At 36.0% G+C, this 18755-nt stretch overlaps 1 protein-coding gene and 1 non-coding gene across 2 annotated transcripts in view; both read left to right on the top strand.

Moving 5' to 3' along the window:
* Nucleotides 1–18755, top strand: part of TOPAZ1 (testis and ovary specific TOPAZ 1) — an 83924-nt gene that overhangs the window by 9412 nt on the left and 55757 nt on the right. Inside the window, exons 3-5 of the mRNA XM_045530478.1 lie at nt 3346–3407; nt 4097–4224; nt 16214–16278. Of these exons, the coding sequence (XP_045386434.1) occupies nt 3346–3407; nt 4097–4224; nt 16214–16278 (255 nt within the window). The remainder of the gene's footprint in view (nt 1–3345; nt 3408–4096; nt 4225–16213; nt 16279–18755) is intronic.
* LOC123623686 lies at nt 8485–8545 on the top strand. Its single transcript, XR_006729975.1, has one exon. It is a non-coding gene; the product is annotated as a U7 small nuclear RNA (small nuclear RNA).

Genomic DNA, 18755 nt, shown 5'->3' with positions numbered 1-18755 from the left:
CACTAAATAGATTTTATTACCCACTTAAAAAATCCTGTGCCTAGAGGATAAGCTTGATATAATCTGTGTGGTTCTTCAGAGTTGACTTAAACCTTTTATTCCCCTCTTCTTTTTGCTCAGATTTTTCTCTTTTGCTTCTCTATATTTCTGTAGCCTCACCTGTCTGTCTCTGTTTTCTCTCCTTTCCTCCTTCTACCCTTCATTTTTTCCTTTTCCATTCCACCAACATAGAACTATAATTTCCCACTCCACAAATGCAGAACTGTATGATATTTATGTAAATTGCAATTTTATGATTTTTTTTAAATTTAGGTGAATTTAACTTTTTTGTGTCAAATTGAAAACAAAATTATTTCTTAAAGTAGCATATACAATTTAACCTTCCTTGTAAGTTAGCTATTTACATAGTAAAAAGTTTCTCACACGTGTATGAATTATACCAGCAATATTATAAATGCTTTCTTAATACTTTGAAATTAAACTAATATATTTGCTGTACCCATTTATGAATGGAACTTTCAGGATAATTAGAAGCCACAGAAACATCCTTCAATTCTTCTCTATTAAGTCACTTAATTCTGTTCATGCTACCTTAATATCTCTCATGTCTGCTCCTTCCTCTCAATTCTCACTGCTACTATTTTATTTATCTTTCTCCTAGATTATTGTAATAAGCTCCCGGTATATCTTTCTAAACTCTTTTAACTCTTTTGTCGGCCGGGTGCGGTGGCTCACGCCTGTAATCCTAGCACTCTGGGAGGCTGAGGCCGGTGGATCATTTGAGCTCAAAAGTTCGAGACCAGCCTGAGTAAGAGCGAGACCCCGTCTCTACTAAAAATATAGAAAGAAATTAGCCAGACAGCTACAAATATATAGAAAAAATGAGCCGGGCATGGTGGCGCATGCCTATAGTCCCAGCTACTCGGGAGGCTGAGGCAGAAGGATTGCTTAAGCCCAGGAGTTTGAAGTTGCTGTGAGCTAGGCTGATGCCACGGCACTCTAGCCAGGGCAAAAGAATGAGACTCTGTCTCAAAAAAAAAAAAAAACCTCTTTTGTCATAGTGATATTCTGAAATAGAAAGTGGTCTGCCAGTGATTGTTTAGAATGCTTCACTGGTTTTCAGCCACCTGAGGATAGAGTCTAAATTGCTTGGCTAGGCTTTTTAAGGCTCTTTAGTGGATTTGTATCCATTCCCTCTTTGATAACTGTGGTTTTGGGGAGAGGAACGGGGGGTGAAAGGCTAATGAAAGATAAACACAGCAAGCAGCTCATTGTTTCCACAATGTGCCATGTGCTTTAATCCTTTTGCTTATGTTTATCTGAAAGTCCCTTTCTTTTTATTCAGTTATCAGTCCAATCACATTTGAGATGTTATTACAGGAATTTCCTCCAATTATTCTCTTGGCACATATATCTATATATTATTATGTCTACTTGTATGTGAGCCTCACCCTGCACTAGGAGTTTCTGGAGAGGAGAGAGGCATCTTCATTTAGGTCTCCCCAGTGTCCAGTACTCTGTGCTAGGAATATGATAGGTGCTGCGTGTATAGGGAGAAACTGGACACATATGGGCCATGTCCTCATAGAGCTTTTAAGGAAGCAAATGTTTAAGTGAGAAAATGATAGAAAGATGTTAAAGGCTTCCTGATGAAAGTAGACATTTAAGATGAGGTCTAAAGGATAAGTAGGAATTAGATATAGGTGAAAAAAGTGAGAAACTGAAATAATGTTCCATGGCTTAGTGTTCAGATGGCAAGAAATGAAGCTATAGAATGTACAGAAGCTCAGTCATGAAGGGCTTTGAAAGGATGAGCACAGAATTTCCTTTTGAATTGCAAAACTTTTGAGAGGGAAGTGGGGAACTATAAAGAATTAATATGCCAGGACAACAGGCATAAACAGACCATAGTAGGCAAACTAGAATTTGTAGTGAGTTTGAACTTTATCCTAAGAATGTAGGAATTCACTGAAGGGCTTCTAAGAAGAGAGAGAATTTGATCAGATTTACATTTTAAAAATCACTGTAGCTCTGGTGTGGAGAATAAATTGGCCGAGAGCTATTGTAATACTTACACCAAAAGAACATGGTGACTTCAGACAGAAGAAGGAGTGGATTTGAGAGAGGTTTAGGAGGTGAATATTGATTAATCAGATGGGGGTGAGGCAGAGGAAGAAGTTAAAGATGATACTTCATTTCTCTCTTACTGTTCATCTCCAATGCAAAGGGGCAGGATTGGGGAGGTCAAATTTAGACACTTTGAGTTGGAGAGGCCTTTGAGATACTGAAATGGAAATATTCTAGTAAACAGCTAGATATGAGTCTAGAGAGGTCTGGGTTAGAGAAGGAAATTTGCAATTGTTTGTGTTTTCTGTTTGTATTATTATTTTCCCGTCCCTTAAGCTATATAATGCTGGGTTATTTCTAGGGTTTATATTGGGAAAAAATACTTCATGTTTTCCAAACTTCAAAGAAAGTTGTATGCAAGATGCTTTGTTTAGTTTTCCTCTTCCTTGTCTAGGAAGTAATTCTGAACCAGTGAGCACTTGTAGAGCTGTAGGATATGCTTAATAAAATCCACTTGTTATATGAATGAATAAATGGTGGGATTATAGGTGTTTGTTGTATTTTATTCTGTGTACTTTTTTATATTTTAAATTTTGTCTAAGTTTTAAAAAAATGGAATAGCATTTGGCCTTTTGTATTTGAGTGGCCCCTATATATGTAGTTTTCATCTGTTGGGCCTATGTTATTGGCTTTAAGAACACTGTATCTCATTTAATCCTCGCAATAACCTTGTGGGCAGGTGGTTTTCTCATTTTACAGATATGATTAGACTCAAAGAAGTTAAGTAATTTTGCCATAGTTTACACAGTAAGTGGCAGAAAAATATTTGAACCCAGATTGGTCTAACTCTAATCTTAATCTTTAGACTGTAAGTTGTCTTTAGAGACTACAAAAAAACATTCAAACCACACTCAAGCTATCTTCCTTTTATACTGTGTGTAAGACATATATATATGTGCTTTAGAACACTATCTTGTATTGGTGTAATACTTTAAAATTTTTTAAATGTTTGGTATATCTTGTCAGGTTCTTTCTGAGTAATGAAGTTTGAGTGGCAGCACTCCCTAACAATTGAAGCGTATGTGATTAATGAGCTAAATTAGGAATCTGCATGGGTGTGCTGGGTTCTTAGTCCCATTATGGTGCTATATCCTGAAGGACTTGAGCTGATGTTTACCACTTGCCAAAGCTAATATTATTAATATATAATGTTTAAAGAAGTGAATAGTTCTGCTTAGAATCTTTTATTATGTTTAAGCTCTGCTTGCTTTATAATAGAGAACTTCCTGTGCTGGACCCTGGGTTGATGAAATCAGACATATGTGCTTCCTTTTCCACAGGTAAAATTGGACATTTTCAGTATATGTAGTATTGAAGCATCTTTTTATAGCTCCATTCAGGCCTAGAATGAATTCGTTAGAATAGAAAGCTTTTCATCTTATAGTCTGTTAAACATATGTTTTACAGTTTGTCAGTTTTTCTCAGTTTTAATTGTGACTGGTTGGCAAATCAGATTTTGAGATATTTTCCATTTGATTATTTAATAAATGACTTTGTTAGGCTTTATCTACGAAAGATAGGTAATTGATCTCAATAATTTTTATAGTCTTATTTTGAAATTGAAATATATATTTAACCTTTACCATGTTTTAAATCTGAGTTATTTACTTTTTTTTTGTAATTAACAGCTAATCGTAAGTCTAAATGCCTGAATCTTTATTTCACAGGAAATAACTTAATATGAAAGTTAATTTTACTTTGACTTTCAAGTTTTAAAAATGTATTTAAAATAGCTGGACATGAGGAAAAATTCTTACATCTCACTGACAATTCTTTTTATACAATATAATGGAGTTATTTTGATAGAGAAAGAATAATTATATATAATTTGCTGAAAATTCTACTTGATATTTGTCACATTAGACCTTAAAAGAGCCTCTGAATTCTAAGTCATCTTTTAGAACAGTCTTTGAGTGACTTGGCTATTTTGTCATTTAAAGTTTCTATCATTGAAATTATTTCTTTTCAGCAAATGAAATAAAACATGATTCCAAAGATGCAAATGTTTCCTTAGGAGAAGTTACCAATGAGACTTCTGAAAATGAAAACCTGGGAGACTTCAGTGAACAAATAAAAGGTTCAGACTTGGATGAAAAGGTACTAGGGAATCCTTTGCATTTTCTTATTTCTTAGTCTTAAATAGTGGTAATGAAGAATTTCATCTTAACAGTGCTGTCAGGTGACTAGTGTAACTTCTTTTATTGAATAGAAGAATCATATCACTCTGGCCATGGGATGTATCCCTTGATGCTTTGGATAAGCATTGTATAAACAGGTTTTCCCTTGTCTGGGAAAATGGCGTGTACTGTTTAATTACATACTGTATTTAGCTTTTCCGTGTCCTGAAGTTCATCACAAACCTATGTAAGTCTTTCTAAATAAAATGGTACATATTTTTCTACCTCATTAAACACAAAGTACTAAATATCATTTGCTCTTCCTTGAAATTTTTGAATAGCATAGTACCTGAGGGCTGCGAATGTGGGCATCAGTTATTCAACTACGGATGTAGAAGACAGAGGAATTAGAGCTAAACTTGATGCTGGAACATACCATTGGTGTATGATTAGGGGGAAAATTGGGGTATCAAGTTTTCTGTGCTAATTTTCTGCTGGATAATGTGTATGATTGTCTGAACCTTTTGTATAATTTGACTGCTAGGCAACTGTTTCATACTTTCTTATTAAACCTTCAGTTCCTCCTCACAGTTAACAACCTTGTTTCCTAGTTCATCAAGAAAATTGAAGTAACTGGAAAAAAATGTCCCAAGTTCCCACAATATGTTAGAACAGCTACCTGCATTTGCTCTGAGAACTCCAGCTTTCTCTTCATTACAGTGGATAAACTAGCCAAGGCTATTCCTTCCACTGGTGCTAGATTCATCTCTTCTGTCTCACTATTCTCCTTTCATTACAGAATCATTCTTATCAACATTTAAATGTGCTTTTCTCCCATCTTTAGACAAAACAAACCAAAAAACCCTTTAATAGTTTCATTGCCCTTTTCAGCTGTCATCCTGTCTCTCAAAAGCCTCGTCTATACCCACTATGTCCAATTTCTCTTCTCCAGTTCTGTTGAAAGGAGACTTTTTCAAAGATGTTCACCTTCACACCTCCACAAAAATTGCTCTTAAACTCACCAGTGGCATCCTTGTTGCTGAATCTAATGGACATGTGTCAGTCTTAATCTTAACCTACCACCAGTATTTGACACAGTTGACCACTCTTTCCTTGAAACACTTTTCACTTGGCTTCCAGAATAAACATGCTTGCCTGATTTACTTTCTACCTTTCCATCTGTGACTTCCCAGCTAGTTTTGCGGGTTTCTCCTGATTTCCCTGACCTCTGCATGTTAGAGTGACCCAGAGCCCAGACCATGAATCTGTTCTTCTCTGCCTCCTGGATTTGCTCCCTAGATGGTTTCATCCAATCTCACTGTGTTAAATGCCATCTATGTGCTAAAATTCTCAAATTTATATCACCAGCTTGATTTCTTTTCTGAACCATAGACCTTTTTGTCTAGTTGCAAAGCTGCTTTTTCCACTTGGATATCCAATTCGGCATCTCAGACTGAACATGTTAAAAACTGGACTCCTGCTATAATCTTCCCCCACCACCAACCAGCTCTTCCTGTAACCTTCTTCTGTTATTGCTAACTCCATCCTTTATAATTTCCCAGGCCCAAAACCTTGAATTTCCATACTTCCTTTTTCTCTCACTCCATATGCAGACTGAGGAAATCCTGCTGACTTTATCTTCAGATGATGTCTAGAAACTGTCCACTTTTCATCACCCTCATCAATACTATGCAGGTCCAGGCCAGTATCATCTTGCCTGAATTACTGCAGTAGCCTCTGAACAGATCTCCTGCTTCTAATCTTGCCCTCTTGTAGTTTATTCTCTACACAGAATAAGTTAGATCATGTCATTCTTCTGTTTTAAACTTTCCAATGGCTTCCAGTGTCATTCAGAGTCAAAGCCAAAGTTCCAACAAGGTCCTGTGTCTATCCTCTGTCTCCCTTCCCCACCTTGTTACCTCTCCAATCTTTTCTACCACTATCCTTTGTTTAGCACCTACCACACTAGCCTCTGCTCTTCTTAGAACATACCAGGCTTTCTCCCACTTGAGAGCCTTTGCCCTTGCCATTTCATCTGCCTGGAATGTTTTTCCCCTAGAAAATGGTATACCTGGCTCTATTATTTGCTTTCAGTCTTTATTTATACTTCATGTTCTCAGGATATCTTTCCTGGCCATCCAACCTAAAATTTCAGTGCTTTCCATTCTCCCAGCATTTCATTATCTACCTTTCTTGCACTGACCATGATCTAACATACTATACATTTACTTATTTTTGTTTATCTCTGTCTCTTCTGCTAGAACGAAACTCCATGGAGGGAAATATTTTTATCCATTTTTACTACTGAATCTCTAGCACCTAGAGCAGTGGCTAATACAGAGTAATAACACAAATTGTTGAATGAATAGCAAATGTGAACCTCATTTGAAAATAGTCTTTAAGTGCTAGAAGTGTCCTGTAACAAGAATAAAAATCTCACAAAGCACTTGCTTAATGATTTGATGATAACAGACAACATGTATTGAGCCTTTAGCCACTGCTAAACACCTAGCATGAATCATCACATTTTATTCCTATAATAATAATGATGTGCTGTTCAGAAGTCCCCCAAACCCCTGTAGGTCCAATGATTTGCTAGAATTCAGAGAGGTCAGCAAAGCTGTTATACTCATGGTTACAGTTTATTACAGTTAAAAGAATCCCAATTAAAACCAGCAAAGGCAAGAGGCACATAGGGCAGAATCCAGGAGATACCAGGCACGAGCTTCCAGTTGTTCTCTCCCAGTAGAGTCATGTGTGGCAACACACTTGGTGTATTGCCAGCCAGGGATGTTCACTTTAGCCATGATGTTCAGGGTTTTTATCTGGAGTCAGTCACAAAGGCATGGCTGACTACCTCCATGACTGACCTTAATCACTCAGTCTCTAGTCCCTCCAAAGGTCAAGCTGATACTGTATGACCCAAAGTTTCCACGGTAAATCACATTGTTAGCATAGACCATCTGATGTAACCCCAGTCTCTCCCAGGTAGACATAGACACATTTATCAGGCAGGATATTCCAAGGGCTTAGAAGTTACCTCTCATGAGCAGGTCAAGGGCCAAACGTTTAATGTGAAGGGTATGGACAACCTAGACTTGCTGAGTTAATCCTTCACTGTACATACATCTACTGTTACTTCCTTTTACAAATGAGGACACTGAGACTTAGTATCTTGTCCAGGGTCACACAGCAGAGTCCTTTGACTCTACACTAGGGGTCAGCAAACTTTTTCTTTAATGGGCCCAGATAGTAAATATCTGTATGGCTTCATGGGCCATAGGATTGCTGCTGTAACTACTTATCTCTACTATTGTAGTGTAAAAGAAGCCATAGGCAGTATTTAAACAAATAGGGATGACTGTGTTCAAATAAAACTTTAATTTACAAAAAATAGGCAGCCTTTAGGGTATACCTTGATGACCCTTGTTTAAACCATTAAAAAATAGAAGAAACAACTTGTACTCTATTCTACTTAAGTATGAGGAGAAGTGTTAATTCATTCACGCCTGCAAGGATGGAATTTGGATGTTTACCAGAATTCACTGAGTTCTTAACACTGTAAATGTTTTAAAGATGTAGACTCTAGCGAGACCCCGTCTCTACTAAAAAAATAGAAAGAAATTATCTGGCCAACTAAAATATATATAGCAAAAATTAGTCGGGCATGGTGGCGCATGCCTGTAGTCCCAGCTACTCGGGAGGCTGAGGCAGTAGGATCGCTTAAGCCCAGGAGTTTGAGGTTGTTGTGAGCTAGGCTAACGCCACGGCACTCACTCTAGCCCGGGCAAAAAAGTGAGACGCTGTCTCAAAAAAAAAAAAAAAAAAAAAAAATGTAGACTCTTCAGTATTAATTCTTTTAAAAATAATCCGAGTGCAGTGGTATTTCCAAATTATTGGAATATACCAAATTTTGGTATATCCAAATTATTGATCACAACCGGTTACAGATTCCTTTGTTCCTTCTCCACTCCCATTGCTTCACTTGACCAGCCTTAAAAAAAAAAAAAGGAAAGAAAGAAAAAAAAATAATCCAAAAGAAATCATTTAGCTGCTTCCTAGTATGGTAACACTTCTTTGTTTTGTTTAAGGGAAGGAAGATGATTAGTTTATTCTTCTATAATAATACCATGGTAGGCTTCAAAGTACTCACCCTTCAAAGTACTCACAAAGTACTTCTGAAGTACTTTAGAAAATACATAACCTAGTCAATAATATTTGCCTTTAAAATACGTGGCACCAGTGTTACAGCCCTTTTAGAATTTGTCTAGCAGGTTTCCAGTCCTCACCAGAAGACCCCCTATAAAAAATTTTTTTTTAAATAAAAAATTATAAAATAAAAAAATACAATGAAATAAAATACCTGGCACCCAGATTTGAGAATTAACAAACTTTTGTTCGTGTCTCTCTCTCCTTACATTTTAGGAACATTTGATGGTAAATAGGTTGAGTTACAGGATATATTCCTGTCCTACTTCTTTATTTCTTTTCTGCTCTTATATACGGCTGTCTATGAAATTTTAGAAATTATTCCTTATTGATCTTTTATTTCCCACTACATATATATATGTTTTCTCTGGAGACCATATTTCTTTTCTCCTATGTATCAGTGTACCCAGAATCCATATGTAATAATTTTCAGGTTTACCATGGTAGTACTTGCTTGATGAGCCCCAGATAGTTAAAGCATTAGTGTACGTTTTTTAAAAAACTTTTATTAATATTTTACACTAATTATAGATTCACAGGAAGTCACAAAGGTAGTACAGAGAGAGCCCATGTAGCCTTCACCTAGTTTTCTCCTATAATTACATCTTAAAATACAATCTCAGAAGCAGGAATTTGATATTGATACAATGTGTGTTTATGTAGTTCTTTGTATTTTATCAAATGTGCAGATTTGTGTGGCCACCACTGCAATCAAAGAGCTATTTCATCATCAGAGAGATCTCCTTTATGCTACCTCTTAATGGTCAACCCTTGCTCCTTCCGCCCAACATCTCTAACCTTAGCAACTGCTGATCTGTTTTCCATCTCTATAATTTTAGCATTTTGTAATAAATGTAGATTCATAGGAAGTTGGCTAGAGGATTATTAATTATATTGACAATTCTAAAATAACTAGCTTCTACTCATTTTTCTCTATTAAAATAATGAGCTTCTACTCATTTTTCTCTATTTCTTTGTTAATTTCACTGATTTCTGCTCTGATTTTTATTTCCTTCTGCTTGCTTTGGATTAATTTGTTCATCCTTTTATAGTTTCCTAAAGTTGCAGCTGAGGTCATTGATTTGAAACCTTTATTATTTTCTAATAGAGTCATTTAGTGCTATGAACTTATTCATAAATACTGCTTTAGCAGCATCCTAATTTTTTTTGAGATAACTAGATCCACATGCAGTTGTGAGAATAATACATAAAAATCTCATGAACTCTTGCTTTCTCCCAGTGGTGATATATTGCATAACTATAGTACAGTATCACTACCTGAATATTGGCATTAATACAGTCAAGACACAGAATATTTCCATCACCACAAGGATTCTTCATGTTGTTCTTCTATAGTGAAACACCTTTCTTCTCTCCTTCCCCACCAACCCCTCCTTAACCCTGGACAACAGTTCTCCATTTCTATAATGCGGTCATTTCAAGGATGTTGTACAAATGGAATCATATAGTATGTAACCTCTATAAGATTGTTTTTTCTTTCACCCAGCATAATCCTCTGGATATTCATCTAGGATGTTGCATGTATCTATAGTTTGTTTATTTTTACTGCTTAGTAATACTCCATGGTACGGGTGTACCACAGTTTATTTAGCTATTAGCTCATTGATGGATATCTAGGTTGTTTCTAGTTTGGGGCTACTAACACATAAAACTGCTATCTATAAACATTCACGTACAGGTCTTTTTACCTAAGTTTTAGTTTCTCTGGGATAAATGGGCTATAATTGCTGAGCTATGCGGTATATAATAGTGGCATGCATAGGTTTTAACTTGGGTGAACTCAACCTCCAGATCACTATCCTGCAATAGGAGTCAGTTGAAATCTTTGTTCTGTTCTTTTAGTCTTAGCTGGACTCTTTGGAATCTGCCTTACATATGTGTAGTTCAGAGATCAGCTAGAGATTTGGGCCAAGTTTATAAGCATGTTTGGGGGCTTTGCCTCTTAGGCTTTTCCTGTTCCAGGATTTCCAGTTTCTGATTTTGCCCAAACTTTTTCGTCTGGTTCTTCATGTTAGTAGGGCATATTGTCCTCCACAAGTAGTTCCATCTAGAGCCTGCCTTTAATATAAAACCATTAAAAACAAGACAGCCAGTGCCATTCCATCTTTCTGAATGTTTTTCATATCTCTTCAGGGTTTTCGGGTAGAGGATTTTATAAGTATTTTATCCAGGGTCTATACTTGTTATCTGCAGAAGGGTTACCCCAATAGGAGATTCTCTGCCATTTCTCGAAGTGGACCTATTGATCTTTTGAATTTTATCCAAATGGTAGCATACTGTTCTTTGTCTTTTTTTTTACCTTAATATATAATGGAGGTTTTTTTCTTTTCAATGTATGTAATGATGCCTTGTTTTTATAGTTGTATAATTGTCTACTGTATGGATATACTGTATTTAACAAGTCCCTGTATTGATGGACACTTGGTTTGTTTCCATTTTTTTGCTATTTAAATATTGCTGCATTATGCATCCTTGAGCATAAGGCATTTTGCATATGTACAAGCATTTTTGGATTAATTCCTAGAAGTGGAGTTGTCAAATTGTCCTACATAGAGATTGCTTTGATTTATACTTTCAACAACATTGTGTGAGAGTACTGTTTTCTCCCCATGTACTCACCAATTCATTATTGATTTTTTTTTTATTTTTATTTTTTCTCATTATTGATTTTTTTAAAATTTTTGTCCATCTGCTTATTTTTACAAATGACTTTATTTTTAATTTGTGTTTCCCTTATGAGTCTAATTAAGCATCTTTTAGCATGTTTGAAAGCCATTAATATTTTTTCTATAAACTTCCTGTTTATGTTCTTTGCCCATTTTTCTTCTGGGATTTTGATCTTTTTTTACTTACAGGAATTGTCCATATATTAAACATGTTTGTTCATTGTCATATGTTGCTATGCTTTTTCTTGTTTTTCATTTGTTTTTACTTGGGTTAGGAGCTTTTCACCTTACAGAAACCTTTTGTTTTTATTTAGCCAAATATGTCAGTTTTCTTTTATAATAGGAGTTATGAGTTATATTTAGAAAAACCCTTCCCCATTTCAAGATAAAAAATTTTCTTGGCCAAGTGTGATGGCTCATACCTGTACTCATAGCATTCTGGGAGGCTGAGGCAGGAAGATTCCTTGAGGCCCAGAGTTTGAGACCAGCCTGAGGAAGAGCAAAACCCTCTCTCCACTAAAAATAGAAAAAATTATCCAGGCATTGTGGCATGCACCTATAGTCCCGGCTACTCAGGAGGCTAAGGCAGGAGGATTGCTTGGGAACAGGAGTTTGAGGTTGCAGTAAGCTATGACTATGACACTGCACTCTAGCCAGGGCAACAGAGTGAAACTATGTCTCAAAAAAAAAAAAAAAAAACAACAAATTTTTTTTCTCCTAGGGTTTTATGGTTTATTATGTTTAAATTTTTTTATCAAACTAAAATTATGTTGGAAGAAAGAATGTAGAAACAATGTAACTTTCCTTTTTTTCTTTATTTTGGCAAATGGCTATTTTGTACTTCTTATCCTCTTACATTTGAAAATATTTAAAATGTTTGTAGTCAAACCTATTGATATCATACTTCATGATTTCTGCCTTTGATGTCATGCTTAGGCTTTCCCCACCCTCCAAATCATATAAATACCCATTTATATATTTTATTTCTTTTACTACTTTCTTTACTTTCTTTTGCTGTTTTTGGAATTTATTTTTTATATTTAAATCTTTAATGAACCTGAAAGTTATTTTGGCATATAGTAAGTTGGAACCGAGCTTTTTTTCTGTCTAGTCAACTAGCCACTTGTTCTACCATTTATTGAATCATTTCATCATAAATTTCAAATACCATCTTTAATGTTTTCAAATCTTCATGTACAGAATTATCCCTTTACTTCTCTTTTGTTTCATTGATTGCTAAATTCTTCCACGTATATCATACTGTCAATTATTTGAAAAGTGAAAATAGTAAGGAAGTTTTGTTTTAAATGATACTAAGATGTAGTATAAATCTAAAATATTTTTGGTGGTTCTCTCTCAAATATTCTTTTAAGAGTGCTTTGAACTCATATTGTAAAGTAGGTTTTTAAATGTATAAATTTGGGGGGAATTAACATAATTACCTTTAATATTCTCATCCAGGAACATGGTAGATCTTTCCATTTGTTAATGTTTCACGTTCCTCAGTTGATTTTTGTGGTTTTCTTTCTTTTTTTTTTTTAAAGGATTCAACAAATTTTATTTTTCCTAACTTAGCCCCTGTAGTCATAATAATTACTCAAAAAAGTAGCTTTTAAAATAGGATATTTTACACATAACTGAGAAAATTCAGGCTTGGACACTGTTGTCTCACAATTATGGTTCTTTGGGGAATAGTGCCCTACTCAACCATTTTGAATCTTCTCACAGTATAACATTAATCAGAAAATTACAATTTCTGAGGGAAGTTTTCTGGGAACATGATGTTCGGTACAGATGAGGTGGGAGTCGATGAGGAGAGGGAGGGATGTAGAATCTTCTTTGTGGGTGAAATCTCAGGAATTGTTGAGGAGTCCCAAGTCGCATTCATGAAAGGGACACGGTATAATACAACTCTGAACCCTGTCACAGCCTAGTGATGCACTTCCATTATCCTCTTGCTAAGCTACAGCAATTTTCATTGCCTTTTGAAGGAAAAAAAATGAAGTGCTTTTCTTTTATTTAGAATGAAGGGCACACCATTTCAGAGGGCTATCTTTGCTGGTTCTGCCTAATGAAGCAGCTTAGGCACCGTGTGCCTGGGATAGCTGGAGTTAGGGGAAATAAGACCAGCTTGCATTGCTGTCTAGAAATGCACATTGGCACAGAAGGCCTTTGATTGGCTTTTTTTTTTTTCTTGGCAAAATTAACTGAGGTATTTATTTATTTATTTTTGGAGTTTGAAGTTTTATTTTTTTTATTTCAGCATATTATTGGGGTATAAAAGTTTAGGTTATGTATATTGCCCTTGGCGCCCACCCCCCCCCCGAGTTAGAACTTCAAGCGTGTGCATCCCCTAGACGGTGCGCATCGCACTCGTTCTGTATGTATACACCCATCCCCTCCCCTCTACATCTGCCCAACACCCGATTAATGTTATTCCTAAATGTGCTCTTAGCTGATGATCAGTGAAACCAATTTGATGGTGAGTACATGTGGTGCTTATTTTTCCATTCTTGGGATACTTCACTTAGTAGAATGGGTTCCAGCTCTATCCAGGAAAATACAAGAGGTGCTAGATCACCATTGTTTCTTATAGCTGAGTAGTACTCCATGGTATGCATATACCGCATTTTATTAATCCACTCATGTATTGATGGGCACTTGAGTTGTTTCCACATCTTTGCAATTGTGAATTGTGCTGCTATAAACATTCGAGTGCAGATGTCTTTTTTATAGAATGTCTTTTGTTCTTTTGGGTAGATGCCCAATAATGAGATTGCTGGATCAAATGGTAGGTCTACTTGTATCTGTTTAAGGTATCTCCATATTGCTTTCCACAGAGGTAGCACTAGTTTGTAGTCCCACCAGCAGTGTATTAGTGTTCCTATCTCTCCACATCCACGCCAACATTTATTGTTTTGGGACTTTTTGATAAAGGTATTTTTTGATAAAGGTTCTTTATCAAAAAGTCCATCCTCACTGGAGATAAGTGATATCTCATTGTGGTTTTGATTTGCATTTTCCCGATGATTAGAGATGTTGAGCATTTTTTCATATGTTTGTTGGCCGTACTTCTGCCTTCTTTTGAAAAATTTCTATTCATGTCCTTTGCCCACTTTTTGATAGGGTTGTTTGATTTTTTTCTTGCTGATTTTCCTGAGTTCTAAATAGATTCTGGTTATCAGCCCTTTATCAGATGTGTAGCATGCGAAAATTTTTTTCCCATTCTGTAGGTTGTCTCTTTGCTCTTGTGACAGTTTCTTTGGCTGTGCAGAAGCTTTTTAATTTGATCAGGTCCCATTTGTTTATTTTTGTAGTTGCTATGATTGCCTTTGGGGTCTTCTTCATAAATTCTTTGCCTAGGCCAATGTCTATAAGAGTTTTTCCCATTTTCTTCTAGAATTCTAATAGTTTCACACCTTAGGTTTAAGTCTGTTATCCACCGTGATTTGATTTTTGTAAGAGGTGAAAGGTGTGGGTCCTGTTTCAGTCTTCTACATGTGGCTATCCAGTTTTCCCAGCATGTGGTTTTCTTTCTAAGAGTTCTAATAGTATATACAGTGGTACCGCTTATTCACCAGGGATATGTCCCAAGACCTTTAGTGGATGCCTGAAACTGCGGATAGTACCAAACCCTATATATACTGTACATGAATTTCTTTTTCCTTCTTCATCATTTCATAGATAGAAGATTCATTCTTATCATAGATCTTAGCAATCTCAGCATAGAATCTTTTTGGCATATCCGAATTGCCAACATCACACTACTTGTGTACTTTGGGGCCATTATTAAGTAATAATAAGGGTTATTTGAATACAAACACTGTGATGCTGCCACAGGCAATCTGATAACTGAGACAGCTACTAAGAGATTGAAGGGCAAGTAGCGTATGCAGTATGGATACACTGAGCAAAGGGATGACTCATGTTGTGGGTGGGATGGAGCAGGAGAGCCTGAGATTTCATCACAATACTCAGAATGGCACACAATTTAAAACTTGTGAATTGTTTATTTCTGGAATTTTCCATTGAATATTACAGTCACCTGGTTGACTACAGGTGACTGAAAACTTGGAAAGCGAAACCTTGGACAGCAAAAACTGTGAATAAGGGGAGACTACTATACAATGTGGTACTATTATTTTAAAATTTGATTATGTACTATAAAAAAGACTAGGAAGATATAAACTCAGATATTAAGTGGTTATCTCTGACTGCTGGAGTGATAGGGGATTTGAGGGTTTATTTTGTTGATGCCTGTTTTTTAAGTTTAACATAATATTTGAGCATGTATAACTTTGTTATGATTAGAAAATCATAATTCCAAAAAAGCTGCTTGCAAAATGTTTAGTTATGTTTAAAATAAATTTAAATATTTCTAATGAAAAATAAATTCTGTTTGTGTTCATAAATATCACCTGAAAATAAAAATCACTCAAAGCTTTTTTTCTGAATTAAAAACTCCACAACTTTAATTGTCCATAATAATTTGAAATAGTAGTTCATATAATTAATGGTGATATTAAAAGCTGGAAATCATATTGATTGACTTATATTTTTCTTTTAAGCACCAATGGAAATTTTTAAGTCAATATTCAGTATTTTAAGACTTTTTCTTTTTTCTTTTTGAGACAGAGTCTTGCTCTGTTGTCTCAGCTAGAGTACAGTGGCGTGATCATAGCTCACTGCAGCCTTGAACTCCTGGGCTCAGCCAATCCTCCTGCCTCAGCCTCCCAAGTAGCTGGGACTACAGGCACACACCACCACACTTGGCTAATTTTTTCTATTTTTAGTAGAGATGGGGGTCTCACTCTTGCTCAGGCTGGTCTTGAACTCCTGACCTCAAGCAATCCTCTCATCTCAGGCTCCCAGAGTGCTATGATTATAGGCATGAGCCACTGAGCCTAGCGAAGTATTTTAAATTATGCAGAGTAGCATTGTTTTTAAGGTTGACCATAAGCTAGTTGTATAATTAGCATCTGACACATTCTTATAAATCTGGTAAGCCTTATAGCTTAATATGTAATAGAGATATTCACATATACTTATGTAACCATAATAATCTCTTTACAGTATAGATTTTCAGACAAAGTAACTATTAAAGAAGAAAAAGAAAATGTTCATGAAGTTTGCAAAAGGTCTGTAACAATTTTTAATTACATAACTTAAAAGTAGTCACTTATCTAATTTGTATCTTGTGTTTTTCATTCTCTGCATAAATGCTTGGGCTACCATAAACCATGTGTGGGTAGAATTTAATTGATGTGTCAGATGCACTGAGATATAAGGGGTATTGTAAGTTTCCTTCAAGCTTTCACTAAGTTTTTTTAGCCATTAAAATATTTTTTGATAAAAGATAAGTAGTGAAAAAAGGAAATTAGAAAAATAAAGGATTTATGTGCATGCCTTTTATGAAGGAAAGAGTGGCTGAAATCAGATGAACATGACAGTTTGCAAGGATCTTATACAGATGCAATGATTAGTACTGAGAGTTACAGCACACTCACTAGACCATAAAACCACTGCATTTAGAGTTGGAGAACACCTTAGAGATCATCTGATCCGTCCTCTACCCTCATTTTACTGTTGAAGTGAAGCACAACAGGTGATGGACATGTTCAAGTCCTTTTGTTAAGGCAGTGGTTTTCAAAGTGTGATCCGTGGAGCAGCAGTATCACGTGGGAGCTTGTTAGAAGTGGGAATTATATAGTCCCACCCCAGGCCTACTAAATCAGAAACTCTGGGGATGGGGCCCATTAGTCTGTGTTCAACAAGGCCACTAACTGATATTGATGCATGCTTATGTTTGAGAACCACTGTGTTAAGGGAAAGGCTAGGTAAGAATTAGATTGGCGTAGAAGTCCAGTATGGTTCATGACCATTTGGGGATCCTAAAGAAAAAGGAAAAATGACAAGGTTTACTTTTCTTTTTCTATTTGAAGCATTTTGCTTATAAACTTAAGTGTCATTGCATCCTACAAAAGTTTATCGTCAACTTGGCTGTATCATAGTGATCAGAAGTGTGACATTGGGCAACTTACTATATCACCCTGGGCTTCAATCATCCAATCAAAAATGAGAGAATTTTCTAGATAATCTCTTCCATCTATAAAATTCCATAATTCCTATTTCTTTCTTTTATGTTATTGCTTTTGTTTTATTTTGTGGGGGAGGGAATTATGTTGATTACACAGAGCAATGATATCCCAAGATGGGGAGGGAAGCAAATATTTTGTGTGAAAATTTTAAATTACACCAACGCGACAATGTTTCAACTGTTGTAAATATGGGCCCCTCTTCTATTTTTACTCTTCTTTGGCCCAGGAAACCCCAGTTGAAAAAACTTATTAGAATTGTCTTTAAGGTAAAAGATCTGAGTGTTGGTATAAGTCTTTCCCCTAAAAAGTTCTTCATTTGTATCTACTAGTTATCTCTGAAGTACTTCCCCCATTCCCCCTTATTTGTTATTTATTTTCCTAAATAACCTCTAAATTTTTGTAAAATTGGTTATATAGGATTTCACATATTAGAATACAGTTAAAGCTGTTTAAATCAGCAACCCTGGAACAATAACATTTCTAAGACCTTCTCCCCAGAGGAAGCTCTCAAAGACCCATATATGTTTATTACATATACTTGTCCTGAAGAATAATTTATAATCCATTTCATTACACTTTCAGTAGAATAACTGGATGACCTTTTCTGGATTAGAACGTCAGCCTCGCTCCTCCTCAGACCTTTTGTTTATCATGATCAAAAATATTTTGCCCCAGTTTTAACCACACTACCCCATTGCTACCCAACCATTTAACAAGTATTGGTTTTCTAGCTAAGAAGTCAGGAGCAACTTATTGAAGATATTAAAAATGTTGTGGGATTGGTTCTAGACTACTACAATAAAGCAAATGTTGCAATAAAGTGAGTCACCCAAAGTTTTTCATTTCCTGGTGCATATACAAGTTATGCTTGTACGTTATTGTAGTCTATTAAGTGTGCAATAACATTATAGCATTATGTGAAAAAAGTACATACCTTAATGTTAAAATACTTTATTGCTAGAAAAAAAATGCTAACAATCCTCTGAGCCTTCAGCAAGTTGTTATCTTATTGCTGGTGGGAGTTCTTGCCTTGGTGTTGATGGCTGTGGACTGATCAGGGTGGTGGCTACTAAAGGTTGAGGTGACTGTGCCAATTTCTTTCTTTCTTTTTTTTTTTTTTTTTTGAGACAGAGCCTCACTTTGTTTCCTGGGCTAGAGTGCCGTGGCATCAGCCTAGCTCACAGCAACCTCAAACTCCTGGGCTCAATCAATCCTCCTGCCTCAGCCTCCCGAGTAGCTGGGACTACAGGCATGCGCCACCATGCCCGGCTAATTTTTTCTATATATTTTTAGTTGTCCAGTTAATTTCTTTCTATTTTTTAGTAGAGACGGGGTCTCACTCTTGCTCAGGCTGGTCTCAAACTCCTGACCTCGAGCGATCCTCCCGCCTTGGCCTCCCAGAGTGCTAGGATTACAGGTGTGAGCCACCACGCCCGGCCCAATTTCTTAAAATAAGACAATGAAGTTTGCCGCATCACTTGAGTCTTTCACAAAAGATTTCTCTGTAGCATGCAATG

The sequence above is a fragment of the Lemur catta genome, chromosome 18 (assembly GCF_020740605.2).
Source record: "Lemur catta isolate mLemCat1 chromosome 18, mLemCat1.pri, whole genome shotgun sequence".
In the NCBI taxonomy this organism is placed as follows: domain Eukaryota; kingdom Metazoa; phylum Chordata; class Mammalia; order Primates; family Lemuridae; genus Lemur; species Lemur catta.
The sequence above is the reverse complement of the archived record's forward strand: the minus strand, read 5'-3'. Positions and strand labels throughout refer to the sequence as shown.